The sequence below is a fragment of the Calypte anna genome, chromosome 1 (genome assembly GCF_003957555.1).
Source record: "Calypte anna isolate BGI_N300 chromosome 1, bCalAnn1_v1.p, whole genome shotgun sequence".
Classification (NCBI taxonomy): domain Eukaryota; kingdom Metazoa; phylum Chordata; class Aves; order Apodiformes; family Trochilidae; genus Calypte; species Calypte anna.
The window spans coordinates 175,963,077-175,990,038 of record NC_044244.1 but is presented as its reverse complement, the minus strand read 5'-3'; the positions used below and the strand labels follow the sequence as shown (position 1 = coordinate 175,990,038).

Sequence of the window (26,962 nt, the reverse complement as noted above, 5' to 3'; positions counted from 1 at the left end):
CTTTCGGTCCGCACGAGGGACCATCCTTAATTTGTTAAAAATAAGGTTAATCTCCAAATTCTCAAAGGGACGAGAAGACAAGAACCAGTGCTGAAAGTGTTCAGTCCCTTGCGCTGCCCCTGTGCTACAGGGCGCCCCACAAGGGGAAGCATCCACTTCAGAGGAGTGGAGCTCTCTACAGGAGTCCAGACATGCACCGATACCTCCTGTTTTTTTCTTCGTCGTTTTCCCCCCCTCTCCCCAACAGCCATGGAGCTATTGGAGTCCACCCCAAAAGCAGACAAGATTTATAAGCAGCTGCAGCTAAAAAACTGCCTCACACATCATGCACACTGCATCAACTTCCCTTTATTTTCAAACATGAGAAACTGTAGAAAGTTTAGCAAGATCTATTTCCTCTGAAGAAAACTTGATCTTCAACTTGATCACCAAACAAGCAAGCAAAACCCCCCCCCAAAAAAACCCCAACAAACCTCCTCCCCCCCAAAAAACCCACACAAAAAACCCACACAAAAAACCCACCCACACACACACACACACACACACACAAAAACAACCCAAAAAACCCTCAACCAAACAAAAAACCTTGAAAAAAAGGTTTCTAGTTAAACCAAAAATAGTTTGTGTGGTATCACACTCTCCCTCCCAAAGCCTCACACAGCATCAATCCCAACTTGGTCAGATGCAGCCTCGGGCATGCCACGGGGATCCACAGCCACAGGGCTGCACCACTGAAACTTGATTTAATTTTGTGCAAACAGCACTGAACAGTGTTCACACACCACGAGGAAGAGGTGGGCAGTTTTTCAAAGTGTCAGGAAAACATGAAGTTTGGAAAAAAAAAAAAAAGCAAAGTTAAAACTGGCAACACTGTTCTAAAAGGTACCTTTTGTCCATACCAGAATACTGTGAGATTTCAAAAACTGTTTTTATCATAAGCATCTGGAAGGTCAGTAGTCAGTAACAGAAACTATAGGCCTTCAGATTGCTCTCTCAATAAATAAAAGTAGGAAGAAAATACCAACCCTTGAGTGGCATTTTCTTGAAATCAAACTTTTTTGTTCCCACAGGTAGCTATGAAGCTGTGCTTATGGCCAGCATGACTTACCTCCCTCCTCATTGCTTTTTGCATAATGTTCTGCTGGCAGAAAAGCAGCACAGTTCCAAACCAAGGAAAGGAAAAATCACACGTACACCAGAAATGCATGAAAAAAACTGCAGCCAGGAAATTTTGCCAATGGCACAACATTTAGAAATACATTAATTATTCACATGTACGCACAGGTTTTTTGTTAGAGAGTGGGGGCACACCAACAATTTGGACCATGATCTTCTCTGTCACTCTCTCACTAAAATGAAATTTCCTTTCTTATGCATGACAGTTTATCCCATAACTGACAAAGGTTGCTCTTTTTAACTCAATTAATTTTCTCCTTAACTGTTTTTTCTTCCCTGTGTACTTTAGCCACAACTGTCTCTCACTGACATTTTCCCCCATCCTATAATCTTTTGATCTGTCCTTTGACCTCCCTCCAATTCTGTTTCACTTTCATCACTTGTTACTTCAGCAAGCACTCCTGCTTTTTCTCATAAATAGTAATCCTTCCTGATCCCCCTGCCCCCAATGGCCCATCCTCTTTCTGGTTCATCCCCCCACACCTCTTGCTTTCTACTTTCCTCCTGTTTGTGGTTGAAATTCTGTCCAAGTGAAAGTGCCAAACACCTCAGTGTCATGAACTTGCTCTCCCCAGAGCACCCCATGCCCAGGAGTTGCACTCCATGTAACATTTTTTTTATGGACCACAGCAACACATCAGGGCAATTTGCTGTTTCTCCAGAAAAGCCAAAGTGACAAGAGAGCTGGCAGAGAAGCTTTGCTCTGTTTACAGCCTCCACAGAAAAAAAACACCACCATAACAACAAAGTAGGTTAATCAAATCATACCTTGGAAAAAAATGTGAAACTTGTTTTAAAATCATTGTATAAAATTCATTGCCTATGTAATTGAGCTCGCTCTACATAATATTTTCAACTTCTCTGATAGGTGTGTGGGCCTTTCATAGATGTTTATATAAGCAAATTTTTAGATTTTGCTATCAAAGCACATTCATTTCTGCTGCTCATCTTCCCATGGAAACCAATGTTTTGCTCATATTATGGGATAATTTCCTCTGTAAAACAAAAATTGTTACCAATAAGATTACTGTCCTAGTTGAGGATTAAACATCCTGCTTTGATTTTGAATCTTAAAAAAAGGAAACAACTGCTTTTAGCTGAAATTCCTCCTCACATCATAAGAATTTTATTTACAAAATGGCAAAAAGACTACTACTAACAGCAACATTCACTGTTTCATCTTTACCAGTGATTACCAGTGGTAGTTACAGGCCTCACCAGCTTACCACAAACCATAGGCATCTTTCTTCCAGTGTGTTTGAATCAGGTCTACAGTGAAATTGTCTCCTTATTTCAGTACACCCAAGTAAGTCCAGTGGGTGGGAAGTATTAATTAAGCCTGGCTTGAAGAGAAAATAAAGTTGTGCACCTCTGGAGGAAAAAAATAGGTGTAATTGCTGAAGACTTTTTCCACTTGACATTGTAAAGAGATTGGGATGTAATTATGAGTGACAGGATGAAAGGTAAGAGCAGGAAGAAGTAGGGGAAGACACCTCATTAACAACAGAGAAGCATCACCACCACTTCATTCCCCATCATCAGGGATCCTGATACAAATTAACTCAAAACCAGAGCCTGAAGCTCACACCTCATGCCAACATACTGCCTCCTTTCTGCTTAATGGTTTCCCTTCTCAGTCTCTCTGTCCCACACTCAAGGATGTACTGAGAAGGTATGAACCCCAAATGACTGCAGAAAGTGACCTTTTGCCACACACAGTGTTATTTCAATTTTGTTTTTTATTACATGGACAGAGAAGTTGATATTGAGGGGCTCTGGGGGGAAGATGGCCAAAGATTCACAGCAAAACACTGAAGTGGGTACTTTCTTCCAGGTTATGCCTTACTATTGAAATCCTTGCTGGCCAACTGAAGTCCTCCCACGGTGGTATCAAAGTGAAGAGTTTCTGTAAGAAAAGAAAAGAAAAAAAAGATTCTACTGAAATACTACATCAGTGCAGACTGCAGAAAGACTAATGGTTGTAATTCCAAGCCCTCAGGCTGAGAAGAGTTCACCTGTCTGATGTTTTTAAAAGATCTCCTCCTTTCTTGTACCCAGCTGTTGGTTATTTCTTTAAAAAGAGAAAAACAATGGAGAGGAAGCAGATGCTGGAAAGCAAAGGAAAATAAAACACAAGGAGAATGGAAAAGGAAGAGAAGAAAACGTGGATGTTGAAACTAGAGACAGGAAGGGCCTTGCAAGGCTGAAAATAAGAGTAACAGTGGAAGTTTTTTCTTTCCCTACACAGCACAAAGACTTTATAGTGAATATCCATTCCACCAATACTATTATAGCACAGCTACACATCATTGTTTTGTTTTGTTGCAGTTTTTTTCCCCTGTAACATTTGCTTAGGATGTCACAGGTCTCCAAAGTAAGGAATTTAATGTGATGTGGCCTGTAACCTGATGGTTACTCTTTTCTGTGTGCTCCAGAAACACTGTTCTGGGAAGCTCTTATTTCCATTGATAGTTATACTCTCTGCTTAAGTAAATCTTGGGGCAGGTTTTCCTGGTAAGTGCTGTAAAAGGCAGGTGAGCTTTTCTGGTCACAAATCTGAAAAAGTTTTTATGCTTAATTTTGTTTAAAATTAATGGTTAAATCTCAAAGTACAAGAGAACATTTATTTTAATTACCATTCTATCAAAATAGCAGCTGGAAGAGGTTTGGCCATGGTTCTAGAGGTTCTATTTTCTGTGGCACTGCTGAAAGACTCCTTTGTGGGTTTTAGATAATTTTTTCCATGCTAGCCAACCCATTGCAGGTCTAAGTTCCTGCTTTTGCCTTCCTTTGCCCACGCCCTGCAGACTGCATGGCTCTTGGATAATTTGAGCTCAATAGTCCTGATTGAAAACTTTTGGAATATCTCCATTCATTGGATGACACTGGCATCAGGTTTTGTCTTCTTGTTCTGTATTTGTATAGCAGCTGGCACTCTGGAGTCCTGGTCTAAGAAGAACTTATGGGCCCTAAAATAATGCTGTTTTCACTCATCTCAGCATTTTTTAGCTCAGGGTCTCTTGCTTAATCTCCAAAACAAATGCTGATGTGCTGCCAATGCTGCAATAAGGAGCTCACACAACAATTTGAGATTAACCCCATGTTTTCACAGAGGAACACCAGCACTGTTCATTCGTCCATTTGAACAAAAGCACCCTTAGACAACATGAATACAGAGACCTAACAGATCTAATAATTTGCCTAACAGATTAAGTTGCACTTGGCCACTAATGCTTAGTTTATTTGCATATCTACAGGGACTGACATGATCATATTAGCTCTCCATTTATTTTCTGTGATTTAAGAAGCTTTCTGTTGAAATACCTCAGTTTTCTTACCTTTTTTCCCTCTGATATTCAATGAAATCCATTTTAACATTTATAGATGTTAGTTTCAGCAGTTTTACAACCACCCTGGGACATCATTTTTGGAAAGTCTGCTATAAGCAGCAACCAGAAGAGAATGATTTTGTGGTGAGGAAACACAACCTTACCCCTCAAAACCAGGGGCACCACTGACCAGAAAAACTCACCTGCTTTTTACAGTGCTGACACATCCAAACTTCAGAGGACTTCTACAATATCTGTGCCATCCAGTGTCCCGTGCCCGACAGTGAGTAAGAGTTGTGCATTTTGCTTTCCACATAGGTTTTTTTATATTTCTTTAAATTTTTTTTTAACATCCTAACATTTGTATAAAGTTACAAGCAGCCTTCCATCAGAAGGTATGATTGCACAATGTGTGCTCCCTGGTATCAGATCTGATTGCTGCCCAAGTGGGAAGCCCTGCACCTCCTGCACCACCTGCAGCAGCACAGCTCTAGGTGCTCCCTGGCCCCAACTGGACCTTACACAAGCTTATCTAAATTAGCCAGCCCAGTAGAGAACTATCCATTTGTTTCTTGTGGGGTTATCTAGTTAAATTACAGCCTTCATATCAGCCAGAGTGCTGGAGCTGATAGCTGGGGTGGGGTTGGGAGAAGGCCCTGTCTGCTTTTGGCAGCATCCCACCAGCTCACTTGAGGCAGCAGAAATCCATCCAGATCCCTACTGCCTCATCCTCTCCCTCCAACAGAGCTTTCCCTGACTCATCTCAGATGTTCAACCTCCACTGCTGATTACCTATGAAAAAGTACAAGTGCCACTTTTTCAGAACTTAACGGAATGCTGTTCTGTTGCTTTTATAGTGCTCTTCATACTTAGACCCTTAAAGGAATCAGCATTTCTCTCCCTGCTGAAAGGACGAGGAAAATAGGAGTGAGATGAGGTGAATCACAACAGATCACCACAGTAATCACACTGGGAAGAAAGTCCAGCTGTTAGGCATTAATGATTGCACTTCACCAGAGAGGCTTCAGATTTCAGGGAAAGAAAATTCATAGAGCTTTAAAAACAAAATGGCTGCCTTCTCTTTGCCCCATTCAGGCTTAAAAAAAAAATAAAAATCACAAAACCCAAGCCAACCCTCAACCCTAAGCTCAAATCAGTCAGGTGATATTAAACACACCTTAAAATTATAGCTACCAGTGTTCTTTAGATGGTCAACTGTAAAACAAGAATGAAACACATTCACAAGTATGACTGATTACCTTTTCCTTCATGAAGAACTTAAGATGCTCAGTCACAACTGATGAAACACAGCACCCTGACAGTCAGTGTTCTCTTCAATCTGGCCTTGAAACTTCTCCCTGTCTGCATGTGCTTCAGAGGAGTTATGGTTCTCTTGGCAATTTTCATTTAGATCTTCAAGACTAACAGTATCATCTAAAAATGAAAAAAAAAAAATACAAATGGAGCTGGAGGCACCTGATATTAAGCAATCTGTTACATTATGTCAGAATGTAGTATTTCTAAGACAAGTTTTTATTTCATCAGAATGGACTTGATTTTGTCTCCTAAATGGCCTACAAAATAAACTGGATCTTTTGGGTTTGTTTCTGATAGGCAAATTATATATACGTGTGTGTGTGTGTGTGTATTCCTACTCCTATGCTTCCTCTCCATTCCAAGTGTATCCTTTTCTTTTTTTTTTTAAAATAAACTCCTCTCCTGCTTGAGACATCAAATCCCATTATCTTCCAGGGTGATACTATTGAGTATTTTGAATGTCATATGACAGAACTTGTGAAATTATGCTAAACTAATATAGGAATCATGGAATAAGACAACCAGCAACCTTATCCCATAACTTCCATACTGCAGGAATTAACACTTGGCAGAAGTCCAAAGCTTCCCATGGACCCTGATATCTCCTGGCTGCTCCAGTGTGTGACTTTTAGTATGATGGTGGCATTCCAGTACCTGAAGGGGGCCTGTAAGAAAGCTGGGGTGATAGGACACAAGGTAATGGCTTTAGGCTGAAAGAGTGGAGAATTAGATAAGACACTGGGAAGACATTTTTCACTATGAGGGTGGCAAGACACTGGCAGAGGCTGCCCAGGGTGGCTGTGGATGCCTCATCCCTGGAAGTGTTCAAGAGCAGGGGGATGGGGTTTGAGCAACCTGGTCTAGTGGGAGGTGTCCCTGTCCAGGCAGGGGGGTTGGAAGTCCACGATCTTTAAGGTCCTTTCCAAGACAAACCATTCAAGGATTCTATGATTCTATGGCAATTTTTAGTGACCATTAAGTTGAACCTGCTCAACCTTTCAGACAAATAAATTCTAAAGAAAGATTTCTTCATGCTGAATGGCCTTTTGATCTGGAATGGGTAAACTTGAGCTAAGCACTGGACTAATTCCATATGGGAAACTTTAAAAGACAAGGAATTTGAGCACTTGGTGCAGGAAATGTGAAGTGATGATTCAAAGCAACCACAGCTCTGCCATGCTATGAATGCAATCAATGGAGGCACAGATTCATTTATCACATCCTAGTGCATTTGTGCAATTATCATTCATTTGTGCTGAAAACCTTCAACACCCTTCAGCATCAACGACTATATCTTCTGAAGAAATAGTATGTTATTCAGTTTTTGTATCACAGAATACACTTACCAGCCAAAGCATTTCCATTCTGCAATGCATTTGTTTTCTGTTTCTCCTAAAAGAGACAGCAGTAGTTCAGAAAAAAAGAAGAAAATTTGTGACCAAAGATATTTTGGGAAAGAACAAGGTCCATGCTTGATTTTAGAATTACTATTTCACTGTATTTACAAGATTTTGCTCATCTCCACTCCAAGACACTACAGTCCTCCATAAATAAAAAGAAACATTCACAAAGCAACAGTCATAGAGGGGAAAGAAGCCATTTATAAACTAACACTTTTTGATTTGACAAGGAGAATTAATTTGCTGTCAGTCACTTAGAACTAATTTTGTGCTACAACTCTTTCCAGAAGTAACCACCAAGAAACTGCAGGCAGTAGAAGATAAAATTTGCTCAGATGAAGGGAAAAAAAATAAGAAGGAAAACAACAAGGTGACAGTAGGTTTTACATAATTAACATAGGCCAAGTCAGGACACAGGTACCAAGGGAAATGTTGGGTTTTTTTCCTCCTTCAATGACTTCATATACATTTCTGAAGCTGATCTTTCAAAATCTGAATCCTACCATGGCCTGGAGTTACTTCTCGAACTATTAAGAAGAGTATATAAAACCTCATTAAAAAGAGTATATACAACCTCTACCTCCTCATTTGGGTATTAAAAAACAAAGCAAATTTACTAGCAATGAACATCATCTTGCTATGAACTGAAGAATTTCTCCTCACACCTGAAATATTGGAAAGCCTTCCAAAATCCCCTAAAATTCATACCTCCACAGAGGTCTTCCACAGTAAATAGATCATCTTTGAAATTTTCCAGTCAAGAGGAACTATATAATCATCTGGCAACAAGGACTCTGTAGAAGAAAATATTTTTTTGCAGTTGAGTGTTTAGGTCTCTTCATAGCCAAAATGTATCACTGAATTACAGTTTTTGCACACATTATATATAAACACTTGTGTTTTTTTAATTATTGTTATTTTAATTAGGAGGTATTTAAATGATTCAGCAGCAAAGTCAGGATTTAGGTTTTCTAGAATCTAGGGCCAGGGCATGGGAGGGGGAGGAGGGCAGAGGAGATGTGTTTTCTTTTTTAGGCAAAAGGTTTCCAACCTTTCATTTCTCCCACATCCTCCCCCAAAACTAGACACAAACACACAAGAAAACCAAAGTTTTTAGCCTATAAATTAAACGAAATGCAACTTCAGTAACAATCTTTAAATTTTAAAATGTTTAATTATATAAATTGGTGCAATATCACTAAAGAAAATATTTTCTAAAATATTTTAACTCTACCACTGTTTAAAACTGAGAACAGATTCTTTGTAGGAAAGCAGTCTAAACCATACTCTATGCTTACATGGGAATCATAGAAGCAAGTCAATCAACTAAATCTTTAGTTTATTAATAATGAAATTCATTTATTTACCAACATTTCCCCCAAATAATTTCAATAAAAATGGACTGCAAGTGTCAGTGTTGTAAAAAAACTACAGCTGAAATCTGGAGATGAATAAATGGTAGCCTATCAATATATAATAGGCCACAAAAAGCACAAGTTTTTGAAACTGTAGGAAAATTATAGTCCAACGAAAATGTGTCCATCCTTCTGTTGATGCCAGTTGTAATTTTGATGGAAAAAAAACTAAACCAAAAATCAACAAGCAGAAATCACAAGCTGGCAGGGCCTCAGAGAGATATTGGGATGAGCTTGTTATCTTAAAGGTTATTTCCAAAGGCAACTCATCTGAACACCAGAGAATTTCAGCTGTTACTGACTCAGAGAACACCATCTGGGTCAGTAACCTACTGAGTGTTTCTGAATGCCTGTTGTTCTGTTGTTTGTTTTTTTTCCTGGAAGATCCCCATCTTCAAGCCATGGCCAACTCCCTCAAAGACGATGAAATTCAAGATCACAAACACGAAGCCTCACCAGGTTTGAAGGAGAAAAATGCTTCTTATGCAACAACTGAGGACACCAGTGGTACTTTCCTGCTCTGTGTCAGCTCTAAATGCCAAGTTCTTTGGCACATGGTGTCAGAGTCAGATAAAGCAGAAGTGCAGGTCCTTTGGGGACCACACCAAGCAATGCTGCCAGCAATTCACATCCTTGACAGGCACCATTGCCATTGACTTTTACAATAAAAACAATGAATCTTGAGGTCAGTTTGGGCAGATAAACAGACATAAGCTGCTCCTCTGTTGTCACCTTAAAGCTGTCATATGCAAATACATGCTTAACTTTAAATTCCACTGAAACTAACAGGTGTAAATGTCTATGTGCTGAAAAATCAGTCTGTGGTTTTTAATCCTATTTGTTGGCCAAATCAAAGCTACTGTTTCTCCACTGACTAGATTTGGACCAAACAAGTTTCAGAACTACACCAGGGAAGGTGGCTTTTTCAGCAGGGGTGTACACAGAGCTGTGTCCTACAGTAATTTCCAAACTAACGCCTGCTGTGGTTGCTGGCTACAGCTCTGGGGGGTTATGTCAGCCTGTGGTATGTTTGTAAATCATGGCTGCCATTCACACACAACTTCTTTGAGGACTGTTTGTCATACTTCTAACTTAAAATTACTACTAACTTACTGCTAACTTAAAATCAGCAAACTGAAAGTACCAAAATCTGGCAATTGGAGCTCTGGAAGGCAATTATACAACACTGACACCTCTTGTTAATCATGCATAATTAAAAAGAAGGTAATCACAATCAGAATGTGCATCTTGTTTTATATTCAATTTTAAATTAAATTATAATCTGAAAAAGAAGTTCAATGATATTTAAGCTACATAAGGGTCTATGAAAACTTTACTAAATAAATAAGAAGAAACAGTACTATATTAACCAGCTGAACTATAAAAAAACAAAACAAACCAAAACACCACCACACAACCTTTATGTAAGAAAAAACATTTTGTACCAGGTTTTAATTTAAGTTTTGTGATTGACACAGTAAAGTCTTACTGGGCAAGGTGTATCAAAACAACAAAAGTTTCATGCTTTGGAGCATGAAAACTTGTACCTAAACAAACTACAAATAATGACACCAAACCCAATGACACCTTTGACAGAGACTGAAGAACATATTAATTAAAAATAAATAAATAAATTAAATAGTCACCAAAGCAGGTGCTATTCAATAGGATTAACAGTTGGTTAATTGATTCCTACAATAAACCTGAGTATTTAATATGGGGATTTGGGGTTTGTTTGTTCTGGAGGGATATTCTGGTAGTTTTTTGAGGCTAGGGGAGCAGGGTGATTTTTTTTTTTTTAAATTATTATTTTAAATTTTATTTTGCTTTTTTTTACATAAAAGTAGTGAGAAGAGTATTACCCACTGGAAGACCTGGAGAACCAAAGAGTTGCACAAGTTGAAAAGCAAATCCTAACGATAAGGGAAGTCCCAGAAAACTCCATCTCATATTCACATCTTTATTTTCTTCAAGCTGTGAGGCCTCTGCTGGTTCAGGGTCATCTGCTTCCTGCACATTTTCACCACAGCTTGCCAATAGACTAGAATCTCCTGGGTATTCAGAAACAACTTTAACAGAAGACAAAATATCTGGCTGGCTGTTAGTAACCCCTGAAGAAACTTGTTCACTCTCTTTTTCATCAAGTCCCTGTTGTTGCTTAAAAGTTCTAGCTTTTTCCCCCTTCATCCTGGAAACTACACAAGCCCTGCAGGAATATTTTGGCATAGAAGATCGTCCCAAATGAAGGGAAGAAATATCATGTAACAAGGCATCTGCTCCCAGGGGGGGTGCAGAACAGGTTGCTTCATTGCCACCGTAAGGTGCAGGATATTCCCAGAATGCACAGTTCAGCTCATGTTCTTCTCCACAGTCTTTCCTTACAAAGCTCTTTTGCTCCACTTTCAGAACACTGGTTTTGGGAACACCACTTTTTCCTGGGACTTCCTTCCTCCCTTCTGAAGTAGCAGCAATTTGTCTTGGTAGATTAAACTTGGGTGCTAAATTGACAATTCTTCTGTATCCTTTTCTCTTTGATGTAGCTGGTGCAGCACAATTTCTTGGAACATTTCCTTCCCCTGAATGCAGCCTGAAGGTGCTCCTGACTTCCACAAGGGAATCAAAGTGCATTTCACCAGCTGGAGATGCCAATAGACCACTGCTTATTGTATCCCCAGGCTCCTCAGTTACTGCTACCTGATGGTTTTCCTTTCTCAGTTCTCCAGTTGACCAACAACAGTTCAGCTTTTCTGGACTGTTCTTAAGAGTTTGTTTAGTTTTCTTAATTTTCTGGGGTCTTTGTTCACATACTAATTTATCCTCAGAACAAGATGACAGAGAAACTTGTGTGTCAAAGCCCAGCTGCAATTGCTCTGTAGGTAAATTAACTGAAAAACAAGCCCAGGCATTAGAGCTATTCTCTTCTGCTTTTAATGCACCTTTGTCCTCAGTGTTCTTATCAGGCACTTTATCATCTATGTTTGAACTGTAACACTGAGAGATTTCCTCACCATTTAAATTTAACAGCTTAGCCTTCACGTCAGCTTCACGTGTATTTTGATATGATTCAAGTTTGTTTTCTGTGCTTAACACTGCCATGTTATAACCTTCAGAGATACTTTCTGTTTCCTGGAAGGAATTTTTATCACTGCTTATTTTTAGTAAACTCCTTCTGTGAAGATTTCCTGGGTGCCTCTGATTTGTTTCCTCATCACCAAATGCATTTTTGGTTAGCATTTCAGTAGAACAAGGTTTTACATCTGTGGGCAATTCATGCTTCAGTGGACTATTTGACATTGCTGAGAACTCACACACAGCAACCGAAAACTCTTCTTTTGAAACCACTGCATCTTCTTTTGGGTTTTCATCATTACCATTAAGCTGCTCTCCACAAACTGTTTCTGGATCCTCTGGACCTTCACTGAAGGTACACAATGATTTGCTGTTCTCTTCTTCCAAAGCATCCTCTTCACTTTCTGATGTGTCCTGGTCATCTGTGATCGGACGACGAGCTGCTCTGCTTAACTTTTGCTTCATAATTTCTGTATGATTTGCTTTCATTTTTTTGTTTCTTTTCTGCTTTTTCCTCTGCTTTCCATTTGTCCATAGGTGCCTATGGTTGTTTAAAATTGTCTCCCTATATGAAAATAAAAAGAACTAAATGTAAAAAAAAGTAAAAAAAAAAAATAATGTCAGTAATAATGTATTTGCAGTGTTCAATGTGAAGAATAGTTATTTTCATTAAGTATCTATTAACCTAAGAATAGGTTAATATGATGATCAAATACAGACCATTTGCATTTTAAATAGATAAAATCTCAAAAAAACCCTTCAAAACAAATTAATAGATACACCTCATAAGTACACCTTGTAATTCCAAACAATCCTGAGCAATTAAAACCAACTTAAATAAATATAGCTGCCACTTCATTAACTTAGCTTTACAAAAAGTATTAAAATCAATTGCAAGACTGTTTCTGAATGCCTAAGTGATGCTTGAATAATATACACTAAAGAGCTATTGCTATTTTAAAATTTCATTAAATTCCATGCTGATCAGAAGGGTACTAAGTGGAGGACATACTAAAAAAATTTCATCCATTATGACTAAATGAACTATTCTTAGATAATCTAGACAAATTTAAAACATAGTAACCAAAAATCTGAATAATTTAAAGGTATAGTGACTATAGGAACCCTGATATTTACTGCTCAGTATATTATGTGTGGATGTACATGCATTTGGAAAAATATTTCACATTTTATTAGCAGCAACATAACACACTACAGAAAAATTAACAGTTGTAGGCAGTAATTTGCAATTATTTTTGTAGCTCTTTTCAGATTTTGACTTTTTTTGGTCTGCATTTCTTGTAAGTTCTTAATTAATTGTTTCTTATTTTAACAGCAGCCCTAACAGAGACTTCTCTGAAATCATGTTAGCCCATCAACCAGTTGACTCAGAGATGAACACACAAAAGAAAAACCTAGTTCAGAAATCTAACTTCTCCCTATGCAACTCTTCAGACCAAGATGAGATTTTCAAAGCTAAGTCTGACTTATAATTATGTCTCCATACCAAAGTTCTGCTCTTTTTCTGTAATTCTTTGCTTTTCTGCAACTCCTTCTTCCGGCTGGTACTTTATATAACACAAAACAGAAGATTCTAGAAGAATTATAGAGTACAATTAGTTATTTTCTGGGCTCTCATATGTAACATAAACTGTTTTAAGTGATGTATTCTGAAATTCTTGAAAGACAATTCAAAAACCAAAATAAATTAAAACCCAAAAGGGTGAGTATGCATACAGAGGGAAAGCCAGATTCACTAGTAAGCAACCCAGGGCCTAAAGGTCACCTATGGAAACCTATCTTCACCCTTTATTCAGTCTTAAATTTATTCATTGTTGGTCTCATAGATTATTTTAAACTCTCCTAATTCTCTGAGTGTGAAGCACCTCAGCATCCATCTTGGCCTTGGTACAGTCACAAAATTACTGGACTGAAACAGGATTTTAAAAACCTTGGTGCCTTGATATTGCTGCAAATAGTGGTATGGATCTCTGAAAAGATGTTGTAGGAAAACAAACAATTTCTATTGCTCTGTAACGGTACCCTGGTGAGACATCCTACTAAGAAAAAGGATTTCCTTTAAATGTTGGCATTTAAGGCCACGTAGTGCTTTCCATACAGCACCCTATGGTTTAAGTGCAGATGCCTGAAGTCAGCCAAGACAAATCCCACTTGAAGTTCTGCTCACAATATGTTCCCAACTCAGCATGGAGGTTTTATAGTTCAGCAAAATTATTTTTTCTAAAGGTTTGGATTTCCTACAGAAAGGGCCAAAGCTAAAAAGAAAGTTATAAGCTACTAAATGCAGCATAATAAAATTTCTTACTCTTTACTTTTCCAGACAACTTCTGTTTTCCAACTGATTCTAAGAAAATATTAGCCCAAAGAAACACACTAATGTACCATGATGACAGCTAAACCTTCCCTTCTTTGGGTAGATCCAGTATCATGTTCAAGTTTTTGCATTTAATGAAGCAAGTTGTCTACAAGTTTTCTTCAATTTTATCTTAGTTCTTCCTCTTTTAGTTCACCTACGTGTCTTATAAAGAGTCTTCCTTACTGCAAAACCATACAGCACATGAACACCAAGAAAAGTAATGAACCAGCATGGAGATGGATTTCTTTTCTTTACAGAGGCATTCACTAGTGAGTTCTTTTTAAACACATACAACACATGCAGAAAGGAAAATAAAAAAGGTGCCATTTCAGTTGACATTTAAGTTTTGCTATATATGATACATTTTAAAAAAAATTACTCATAATAAACAGGTCTGAAAAAATGTAACAGTATTTTTGTTGAAATAGGAATTTCTTCTGTAACAACATTCTGAAATGTCTCAGCTTACTTTAAACAATATTAAAAGCCTTTTGCTATAACTCTGCTACATGTGACTTCAGGGTTGTAACCTACTGCTCAGAACAGCACAGCCTAAGTTTGACTGAGAGGCTGCTCTTTATTGGAGAAATAAATGCACCTTCATGATTGCTGACACAGAACATGCAACACAAATAATCTAAAGAAGTTAGCAGCACTTTCCTGTAAAATGGCAAAACCAGAAGTGTTATATACAGTTATATGCTTACATCTAAGCTGATGCTTGCTTAATAAAAAAAAAATAATACTTACAGTCATTCAAATACAGGAGAACCAGTAAGTTTAAAAACAATTCTATATGACATTTTGCAATGACATGTATGTTCTTTCAGATATTTATATTGCCATTAATCTCCAAAGTCTCTGGAGTGGGTTTTTAACATCAAAATTACAGTAGTGCTGCTTACATGAAATGGCATTTACTGGGACAGGCTTCACCTTCTCCACCTGGTAAGACCAAGTGCATTGCTGAATACCTTGTGAGCTGACTTGACTTTGTCCCAGGCAGATGCTCAGCCAGTGTGCCTAATCACAACTAATCCTATTGCCTGAGGTTATCAGAAAACTCAGCATCAGTAACCTCCACAAATGGTTTGGCTGAGACCAAGTTGATGAGTCTGGGTTGACCAAATCTGCATCAACACAGCAGAAAATCTGACTATGAAATAATCACTTTACACTACAAATACCTGCAGCCACCAGGGTCTGTTGAGCTTTCCCTTCATAGCAGCTGGCTGGGGGACAGTGATCCTCCCCTTGACCAGGGACACCACTCAAGTTTACCCCTCAAGGCTGAAAGATCCATTGCATGGCACCAGATACCAATGGGTTGGCGAGTGACATGTTTTGCATGAACACAACCTTTAAGATAAATACAGTAAGCTTTCTCAATAATTTGTGTATCCTATATGACAGTGCAGTAAATAATATTGACTGTCCATCCATCTGTACTTAATAAATATTTTACATATCTAAATTTATTGATTAGAACTCAATTAACTGGCTACTAGATCAGATCTGAGTAATCTGAGTCTTCTCCTGAGACACACATATTGAATACACCTCTGCTCAGAAACAAGCAGCTACATCCTGCACAAATGAAACAACTCAAAAGCTGCTTTCAACCTCATTTAGGTGCCACAAATATTACACCTGATCACTGGACACAGAAAAACAAAACCAAAAACTAACCAAGTACTGATAGATGCCAGCAGACAGAGAAAAGCCATCATGTTCTGTATTACTGGATTTCTCTGCAAAGCTTAAAATACTTCTCAGTGTGAAAAAACAGGTTAAGGAGGAGTTAAAAAAAAAGGATTAAGTGAAGTGCTGTAAGTGGTATGAATCCATCTTAAGGGAATGCACTTATAATGCAGAGAAGAAACTGCAGCTTTATCATCAGCTTTCTCACCCATGAAGGTTCACAGAATCCATTTGATTTAAGTTCTGTCAACACTTAGTCTTTTGCAGTGAACATGATGGACACAGATGCCAACGTTATGTGTAAATCATCTTGTCAATTTTGATGACATCAGTTCTGTTATTTGGATGATTCCAGCTCAAGCATGAAGACAACCTGATTGAAATTCATCCAGTGTAGGCAAGAAATATGCTACTTTGAGAAGAAGTCTGGAGAAACAGAACTGTAGTCAAATTTGCACTAGTCAATAAATTTTGGAGTAGTGTGCTGTGAAGCAGTGCTCCTCAATTTTCTGTTGACATAAAGACAAGTCTAAATGAGATTTTAAGGAACACTTTCAGAAATCCTTAAGAGGACAGAAAAAGATCACCTTCTCAGTTTTTCAGTTTCTTCTGAATACACTATAGCACTGCTGTGTATCATAGAATCATAGAATTGGCTGGGTTGGAAGGGACCTCAGAGTTCATCGAGTCCAACCCTTGAACCACCGTTGCGGTTGCTAGACCATGGCACTGAGTGCCACATCCAGTCTCTTTTGAAATATCTCCAGGGACGGAGAATCCACCACTTCAGTGGGCAGCCCATTCCAATGCCTGATCACCCTCTCGGTAAAGAAATTCTTTCTAATATCCAACCTAAACATGAGGATGTGAAGCACTCAGTTCCCACAAACCCCTCAGCACTCTCCTCTCCGCAACACTTGAACACACTTTACACTCCACACCTTGCACCTTTCAGCAGGCTGGGCTGAAACCCATGAAGCACACTGGCAAACACTTCAAACATTATCCACTGGCAAATGCAAAGACCATTTGTCTAATGCCAATTCACAGCTACTGAAGAAACATGCAAAACTCTATTAATTACCTTAAAAATCTCAACTTTTTTCTTTCCAAATAAAAACCAGAGTTACAGATACACATACTGCATACATACATACTGCATCCTGTATATATACTCTAACCAGTTCAAATACAGGAGAGTATTGAATCTGACAGTACTGAATCTAAAAATTGATTTTAGGAGAAATAAGATCTAGGTTAAAAAATTAAACTCTGTGAGCCACCTCACAATCCATTTTTCAGCTCCTGTCCTTTACAATCTGCTGCTCTCCAGGCTTATTCAATTACACTTGAGAAGCTCTGTCCAGGAAAAGGCACATTGAAATGAGGTTTTAAAAAGGTTATGAATTCATGCCCTAAAATGCAGTCCATAAAGAAGACAGACTTTCCAGATCCTAATTCCTAAAAAAATCCCTCATTTTGTATTTAGGCCACCACAGAGTTAGATTAATAATGATATGGTAAATGATACCATAAAATCCCTTAGAAATAAGCAAACGTTTAGTCAGACAGTTAAAGTAGCACTCCCTAGTCTGTCAGCAGTTTAAGAATTGATGCTTTTTTAAATCAGTGGAGTTTGACAGCATGCAAGGACATGTTCAAATATTTTATATATAAACTATCAATATTATTATAAAATTAGCATAAAAAATTTTTCTACTGTTTCCATTCAATCCTAAATTACTTACACTGCTAGTATCACAAAAGTATTTTAAAGGGACAAGCAGGATGATCTACACAATTATACAAGTTACTTTGATGTCAGTTTCATAGACCACAAAAGTTGAATTCAATTAACCAAAACCAAACCAAAACCTAACAAAAACCAGCCAAAACCTCCCAAAACTTAGTATCACTAAAAGATTGCAAGTAAAACTAAAAAAAAATTACTTCATGGATACAGTATCTTCTGACTTGGCACAACATGATGTTGTTACAACTTACAGGAGTAAGGAACACATTAAATGGTCACTGCCTGCCATCTTGCAAAATGAAGCTGCATTATCAGCTAAAAGGAAACTGCAAAGGCCCTTCCAGATGCAATATTTAAGTACTTTCACTATCCTTGATCTAGGATGACACTGACAGCCTATGTCAAGCTAAAAACACCACTTGTTGCTTTTCCATTACAACAGAAAAAGCCAAATTTGAGATTATCTGTTCTTGACAAATCTTGTTACTTACTCCTTTATTTCTACATACTTAAAAAGACCAGCTACGTTTTCATATTTTATATGTGAACTCAACATAGCATGATTTACAGCTAATTACAACCAATTAGCCTACAAAAAGAAAGAAAAAGCCCACGCAATTAATTGATACACAAGTAGATTCTCACCTAGGAAATGATTACTGAAGGGCTTTAATCTCTGCTCTTGCTTTTATTTTGAAAGGATGAGAACATAAAACGTTGACATGAGAAAGTGTCACTGTAGAAACACTGAAGTGAAATATTACCACATCTGACCTACAGGAAACATCTGATTGCTTTTAAATTGCACCCTGAAATTTAATTTTATGAACTGCATTTCAACTCTATATCTTCTTATTGAACTGTACTAGGAATTGTAATATATCTCTGTTCTTTGGTATGGAAACCCCTCAATCCTCAACACATACCCAGTTATCTCATCTCTATCATGTACCAGCACAGAGTAGAAAAACATTTATTCCAGGAAACTAAGAAAGAAGTAGGCTGAATTACTGCAGGTATCACACGACTGTGAAAACACCAAAGTACTTTTTTTTTCACCCCTAAATCACTGAAAATGAATCCTACTAGTCAGCTCAAAGAAGAAAATACCAACACAATCTAAATTGCATCAGCAAAGACAGATGCAAAGCACCCAAATGTAAATGTTATGGGTCCTATCTCAGCTACACAAAGCCTGTTTTTTAGTTATCTACTAGCAGAGAAACAAGGACAAACTACAATCTCTGCAGAAGGTTTCCAGAGACAGATGACAAAAGACAAAATCTTGGCTTTCTTTTTAAAGACAAAAAGCTTAAAAAAGGGCAGCATGGCAAATTAGATTAAACTTAGCCAAAAAGGGGACATGACTACAACAACAGAAGACAGAATTCACTACAGGAGATCATTTAACATCACAAGTGAAAAGATTAAAAAAAAGGTCTTTCATAGGTTGACATGGTTTAACCCCAGTAGGCAGTTCAGCCCCACAGAACTGCTGCTCACTCGCCTCTGTTGTGATGGTGGAGAGAATCAGAGGGGTAAAAGTAAAAAGCTCATGGGTTGAGATAAAGGCAGTTTAATGGGTGAAGCAAAAGCAAGCAAAAAAACCCCCAAGGAATTCCTTCATTACTTCCCATTGGCAGGCAGGTGTCAGGTGGCCAAAAAGGCCAATGGCATCCTGGCCTGTATCAGGAACAGTGTGGCCAGCAGGTCCAAGGAAGTGATTCTGCCCCTGTACTCAGCGCTGGTGAGGCCACACCTCGAGTACTGTGTCCAGTTCTGGGCCCCTCAGTTCAGGAAGGATATCGAGGTCCTGAAGCAGGTTCAAAGGAGGGCAACTAGGCTGGTGAAGGGACTCGAGCACAGACCCAATGAGGAGAGGCTGAGGGAGCTGGGGCTGTTCAGCCTGGAGGAGGCTCAGGGGAGACCTCATCACTCTCTACAACTCCCTGAAAGGAGGGTGTAGCCAGGTGGGGGTTGGTCTCTTTTGCCAGACGACTTTCAACAAGACAAGAGGACACGGTCTTAAGTTGTGTCAGGGGAAGTTTAGGTTAGATATTAGAAAGAATTTCTTTATGGAGAGGGTGATCAAGCATTGGAATGGGCTGCCCACTGAAGTGGTGGATTCTCCGTCCCTGGAGATATTTCAAAAGAGACTGGATGTGGCACTCAGTGCCATGGTCTAGCAACCGCAACGGTGGTTCAAGGGTTGGACTCGATGATCTCTGAGGTCCCTCCCAACCCAGCCAATTCTATGATTCTACCTCCAGGAAAGCAGAGCTCCATCAGGCCTAACAGGAACCTGGGAAGACGAACACCATCGCTCCAAACATCTCCTCCTTCCCTGGTTTTATATGCTGAGCACGATGTTACATGGTCTGGAATATCCCTTCGGCCAGCTGGAGTCAGCTGTCCCAGCTCCATCCCCTCCCAGATTCTTGTGCATTCCCCAGCCTACTCACTGGTGTGAGCACCCGCGTAGACCTTGACACTGCCTCCTGACTCTGTGTTCATGGCAAGGAGCCTGTCTTAGCAACACTGTGTCCAGAACAAATCCAAAACCTGGGCCTCTACTAGGTTTTGCTAGGACCAGGTTTTTTACTACAACTGTAAAGAAAATTCACTCTATAGAAGACAAACCCTAGGGTTGAATTTTGTGGTGTCTGAGGTGGTTCAGTTTAGTTTTTTTTTATTATTGGGGTTTTTTTTTGTTGTTTTGTTTTTTCTCCTCCAGAAAAAAAATAGGAATACTAAATCATCTGTCAAAGACAAGGCTAATGAAAACTTTTCATAATTCAGGAAGTAAACTAATAAAACAAGAAAAATTAGTTTAGAGGAAGCACTAAAACCAGAGCTATTTTTTCCTACACCAACATAGAATGCTGTATAGCTGACAGAAACTGATCAGGTATCAGAACCAAATTCTGTACTCTCTGTAATAATTCTCACTTAAATTTCATGCTTAAAAGAGCAGGATGTTAAAACTACAGCTGTGTAGTTACCAAACATCTCAGTAGTAGTAGATACTTAGACTTTGCATCCATAATGTTCAAGTTCTATGCATTAGTTGCATAAAAAAAGACTATTATTTCATCAAATGTGATGACCTATCAATTTATTAAAAATCTAAAACTCTAGATTTATTACTTTTATCAAAAGATGTATTGCGTAAAAACTATGTCAGATATTACAACTGTTTAGAACCTCAGTCTAACTAAACAGCAATTTCTTACAGTTCTTGTACATCCTTTTGACAAAATAAGTAATTTTCCTCATTTGGGAGGGAGGCAGTAGGAGAAGTTCAATACCTGCAACATGTATTTCACAAAATGTTTTTATTATTTTTACATATAAATATTGTAGCAAAAGCAGCTTCTGAGATGTATGCATAACCATGACTGTCACATTCTCATGAAGTATCAACAGATCATGAAACAAAAAGGTATTTCAGTATTACACAAATAATCCCAGTGTTTTCACCTCCTGTGTACTTACCTTGGAATATGGGTTTATAGATTGAGCAGCTTACCATAAATGACTGATACAGCACCAAGCTGCAAAGCATTCCTTTCTTGTTAAGTGTACTCTGCAAACTGTAAGCCTATTATCTATCAACGGGCTTTGCATATCAAAAATACTCACCATCCACCAGTAATTTATTAAAAAGATAACACACAACATGTTATTTCAAGACAGTATGAATTCACATCTATTTAAATACAAATTTCAGTTAAAAAGAACTTAAATATCAATTAAATATTGCCAAAAAAATCTATTTGCTTTAAAAAGTGAAGATAGAAGGTACCACAAGATATAATGTCAATTTTCAATAATCACTTTGCTTTTGTCATATCTTAGCACACTGTGTGGATATTATATAAATAATTATATGATAATGAATTAAATAATGAATTAAATCACTTTATTATGGCTTAAAGTAATAGAGAGGAAATAAAATTAGTTTTTCTAAAGCCTTTTCATCTTCCTTTTACTTGACATTTGCTTTCCTCTTTAAATATAAAAATTTTGGGATAATTTAAGTATTACTGACTATCACAATGGTTTCTAAGATTCTTTTGAGACATGGAAAAAGATAACCATGATAAGTAAAATACAGTAACATAGTTGGTATGAGTGAGACAATGAGGGAAGACAATATAGCTGGAGAGCTTTTTTTATGTATACACATAGCTCAATATATTAACAATCCATGCACTACTGAAAGATTTTATTTTTTTTTTCAAATAATTAAAACAATCACTGAAATGCAAAACTGTTCAGTTCAACTTTTCTAAGTATATCTTATGAAAATGTTATTGGAGCTATACATTAAATTGTACAAATTTAGATATGCACAACAGGTGCAGAAAACACAGAAAGATACTTCACTATGTACCTAGATTTTCATGGTATTCAGACTTTAAAGATGAAGCAATTTTTAGAAAAAAAATTAAAGGTTGTCTATAAAAATATACTGACTTTGGAATTTTCAATATTCTGATGGCTATTACACCAAGTTAGTCATAGAAAACCATGAAAATTCTTTTAGCCATGTACTCATGTTCTTTGCAAAACTTCCTATTAAAGATTCACTCATTCAATGCATAAGGAAATCAAACGTAGCTACACCTTGAGATAAGTTACTTCAGCTAGCAGTTTAGTAAAAATACTGATCTGTATGAAATCCTGAAAGCTTCAAAATAATATAAACTGTTCCACTGAACTACTAAAGCAACACTGAATACAAATATATTTTATTCATACAGCAAGCTGTTAGGAAGAAAGCAAAGAGAAATCTAACTTACTATTTCTTAAGAGAAAATGTGCAGTAAATTAGTCCATCTCCATGCTGGCTCATTCTTTTGTAAATAGATTACCCTGTCTGTGCCAAAGCTGGAAACACAACATGGTTTTACAGAATTATATCCAGTATTTATACTGAATGGATGCATCCCAACTGCAGACTGGGATTTGACAGACAAATGCTTTAATAATTCATTTGTATCATAAATAGAAGAAATTGACTTAGAAAGACATAGATGTGAAAGTTTTAATTTTTAGTGATAAAATTTAGGATTTTGTAGTCAGCACAAAGAAGTTGGTGGTGTACAGCCACCATCACAGTTTATACACTATCAGTGAGAACAAATATATAAGTAATTCAGACAACACTGTTTAAGGCTGGTGAATACTGAACTGGCAGAATGTTGTTTCAGCTGTCAGATGAGCTGCTGAGACAAAAAAACCCAAATAAGGACTAAACGCTACAATTAAGACCAGAAAACACATGACAGAATTTTGCCAACTGGCAATATATGCCAAATAGACCAAAAGGACAACCCAGGAGCTGATTGTTAAAAAAAACCCAACATCTCCTAAAAGATAAGGAGACTAAATAACAATCATTGAAATTGGTTATTACATAAATAACCTCTTCTAGGGCTTTAATTCTCTTTTAAAAGACATCTAATATAACATCTTTAATAAAAACTGCTCAACAGCTACCGGACATATGACAACATCATCGTCTTAGGTTTAAGGAAGACTCTGCTATATGTCATATTATATTAAATATTTTACTTAAATCAAAGTTATTACAACTGTAATAAATATAGTTAAAAAAAAAACATATTATGTACAATTTTATTTACATACAAGTCCATTAAAGGAACAACCTCCAGAAGAGAATGGTCTTGAAACAGGCCTATTTAAAACACAGATTTACTACTTTATTGGAGGTGATGATGTGTTTTAGAAGAGCAAGCAACAGACTGATATTAACTGACTCTAACTGTGTTATTGGTTAGTGGAAATACTGAAAGAATCCAAAGAGTCTGTACTGCCTCCCCACCTATGTCTTCGCTGCAGAGGTGGCCTTTGATTGTTTTTGTGGGGAGGTACCACTGAATTCATGACAATAGGTATGGATATTTGATACTCGTATCGTTCCAACATCTGAGCAATCTTCTCACGAGTGACCCCATGTTTATTCCTCCTACAAAAATAAAAAATAAATAGTCTGGTATGTTTGTATGTTTACAGCCTTTAAGAAAAAGAAACCCCCTCTCATTTCACAATTTTTCTTCTTGCTTTTCGTATTTGAAATTTCATTTATATTACACTGTATCCTCATTCTCTCAGTATTCAACTTGTGTTAAGGTTGAACAATTCACCACTGCATACATTAAAGAACAGAAAACAATACAGTCATTCCTCTTGTACAGAAATGTAATGTTATTTACCAGGGTTGTGCAGCTGAATAAACCTAGAAGGACTCTGCTTTCTATTTATTCATAGATTTTACATGGCATATTAGCTAAGGAATAGAGATGAATAATATTATAGACTACTACTTACTTTTTACGTGGGTGTGTAGTGAGAGGACAAGGGGAAATAGTTTAAAACTTGAAGAGGGGAGATTTAGGTTAGACATTAGGAAGAAATTCTTTCTTGTGAGGGTGGTGAGATGCTTGCACAGGTTGCCCAAGGAAGTTGTGGCTGTCCCCTCCCTGGAAGTGTTCAAGGCCAGGTTGGATGGGGCCTTGGGCAACCTGGTCTGGTGGGAGGTGTTCCTGCCTATGCAGGGGGGTTGGAACTAAATGAGCTTTAAGGTCCCTTCCAACCTTACCCATTCTATGGAAAAAAACCCCAAAACAACAGACTACATGGTTTCAAGATTTAGTGACCAAATTTTTACTCATTATTAAATCTCTATATTATATAAGGAGTAACTTCAGTTTTGAACATTAATAACATCCCCATCCCTGATACTTGCTGTGCATTTAGAAATGTACCTAAACACATGTAAGGGAAGAGAGGCCAGAAGTGCTGTTCTATTCTTGCACTGTTTAGTGAACAGCTCCTTTTTCAGTGAGAACTTGGCCTATGAAGAACCTGACACATTACACTTCACATTAGAATGCATCTATCTCCTTTTTATCTATTGAATAGAATCTTAAAATCCGAGTTAATCCATTTATTCTCTGACAAAAAGAAAACTAAGAGGCTCATGAACAAACAATGTCAGAGAACTGACAGCACTGTAACAGAACTGGAAAGATATAACACAAACAAAATGTTTCAGTAGTGTAGTCAAACATTTATCATAACTCAATATATTCTTACCATGAAGGAATTCAGTCCAAGCTCAACTATTTCCAGGGCACGCCAATAACAGAAGACATGCATGGAGGTATTTAAAAGATGTATAGATTTGATATACTTAGGGACATGGTATAATGGTGGCCTTGGCAATGTGCTAGCTTAACAGTTGGACTTGATTATATCAAAGGTCTTTCCCAACCAAAACAATTCTATGATGTTATGATCTTTGTATTTTCTGACAGGGACAGTGGTGGCATGGGCTTCCTTACCAACTTGCCCAGTTCTACAGAGAAGAACTCAATACTAGGAACAGATGGGAAAGAGGATACTTTACACAGAAATTCTTTGAAAGACTGATTTCCTTCTCTATCTCAGGAGTTTGTGCATATAACTAAGAAGTATGTGTTAAGTTTCATAGAATCATAGAATCCTTGGGGTTGGAAGGGACCTCGAAAGATCATCTAGTCCAACCCCCCCTGCCAGAGCAGGGCCACCTAGAGTACCTCGCATAGGAACGTGTCCAGGCGGGTTTTGAATGTCTCCAGTGAAGGAGACTCCACAACCTCCCTGGGCAGCCTGTTCCAGGGCTCTGTCACCCTTACAGGAAAAAAATTTTTTCGAATATTCAACTTGAACCTCCTATGCTCCAATTTACACCCATTACCCCTTGTCCTATCACTGGTCACCTCTGAGAAAAGCCTAACTCCATCTCCCTGACACTCACCCCTTACATATTTGAAAACATTGATGAGGTCACCCCTCAGTCTCCTTTTCTCCAAACTAAAGAGACCCAGCTCCCTCAGCCTTTCCTCATAAGGGAGATGTTCCACTCCCTTAATCATCTTAGTAGCTCTTAGTTTATGAGGGTTCAAAGCATATTGCAGGCAGCACACAAATTTCAAATTCAGAAGGGAAGAATTAGTGATCTCAGAAGTGTTCAGAATTATGCTAGCTCCTAAATGTTTATTTTATCAGCTTTGTTTCTGGGAAGAAAAGGCATGAGTATTGCTCTCACAGACACTCTTTCCTGAGACAGTTCCCAAAGTTGGAGTGATAATCACAAGTGGCTCCCTGTTTGAAAGCTACTAATTTCTACATTGTGTTAAAGAAGTCCAGGAGCAGAAGCACATTGAACTTATAATTAACAAGTCTTAACAGTTTTGAATTTCTAAGAAGCCAGCAGGATACTGGGTTGCATCAACAAGGGCAGAGACAAAGAAGCCACTATCCTGCTCTACTCAGTGCTTGTCAGACTGCATCACCTGGAGTCCTGAATTCAGTTTTGGTTCCCGCTGTACAAAAAGGATGCAGACAGGCTGGAGAGTGTCCAGAGAAGAGCCACGGGGATGGTTAGAGGACCAAGAGCACCTGCCATATGAGGAGAGGCTGAGAAAACTGGGTCTGTTCAGTCTTGAGAAGAGAAGACTTAGGGGAGACCTGATTACGATGTTCCAGTATTTATAGGGTGGCTACAAAGAAGATGGAGACTCCCTATTTACAAGGAGTCACATGGGCAAGACAAGGGGCAATGGGCACAAGCTGCTCTTCGGGAGGTTCTGATTGGATGTAAGAGGAAAATTTTTTGCTATAAGGACAGTCTCCCAAGGGAAGCGGTGGATTCCCCAACTTGGGAAAGTTTTAAGCCTCAGCTTGATGAGGTGCTGAGACATCAAATATAAACAATAATATCAGAAGGGTTGGACAAGATGATTCTTTAAGTCCCATCCATCCTGACAGTCTATGATTCTATGATGCTATGTTTCTATGAATTAGTTCATGGATACAAACAAGATTAGTGTTAGAGAAAAAGCCAATCCCCTAGAAATATGGGGATTCTATAAAGCATTTGACTCTCATAACAGAAAAAAAAATCTGAAAGGAAGAAGTCTAGGTCCTTTTATACCAAACAGTGGAAGCAATTAATCAGTATTTTTCATCTTAGTACTCCTAGAAAATTATTACAGCTCAAATGCCCTGGGCACTAAGGAGTGCACACTAATCCACTATGGACTTGTATATTTTCACTTCATAAATAAGCAAGTACTTTTCCTAAAAGAACAAGGCAGGAAAATAAAATCACCAACAGCAAAATTGCATCAAGCATAGAAATTAATTTCTCCTTCAGGCATGTCCCCACTCATCCTTTGGCAGCTTGGCTATGTTGATAAAAAAGCCATCTGTCCTTAATCAATACAGACATACCAGCAAAGCTCCTAGTTATGCTTTGGAACCTGCTTTTGCCTGGACAAACACAGAATCAATAAAAGCAAAACTCTGTCACTATCAAATGCTTCTACACTAGAAGAATCTCACATACCAAT

At 38.0% G+C, this 26,962-nt stretch overlaps 1 protein-coding gene across 1 annotated transcript in view; it reads right to left on the bottom strand.

The window, feature by feature from the left end:
- Positions 1-2,895: 2,895 nt before the first annotated feature.
- The window catches only part of N4BP2L2 (NEDD4 binding protein 2 like 2), a 41,810-nt gene continuing 17,743 nt past the window's right edge, over positions 2,896-26,962 (bottom strand). The window contains exons 6-11 of the mRNA XM_030465635.1: positions 23,389-23,532; positions 10,500-12,271; positions 7,931-8,016; positions 7,169-7,214; positions 5,765-5,939; positions 2,896-3,082 (exon numbers count right to left, since the gene is read on the bottom strand). Of these exons, the coding sequence (XP_030321495.1) occupies positions 5,797-5,939; positions 7,169-7,214; positions 7,931-8,016; positions 10,500-12,271; positions 23,389-23,532 (2,191 nt within the window). The 3' untranslated portion in view covers positions 2,896-3,082; positions 5,765-5,796. The remainder of the gene's footprint in view (positions 3,083-5,764; positions 5,940-7,168; positions 7,215-7,930; positions 8,017-10,499; positions 12,272-23,388; positions 23,533-26,962) is intronic.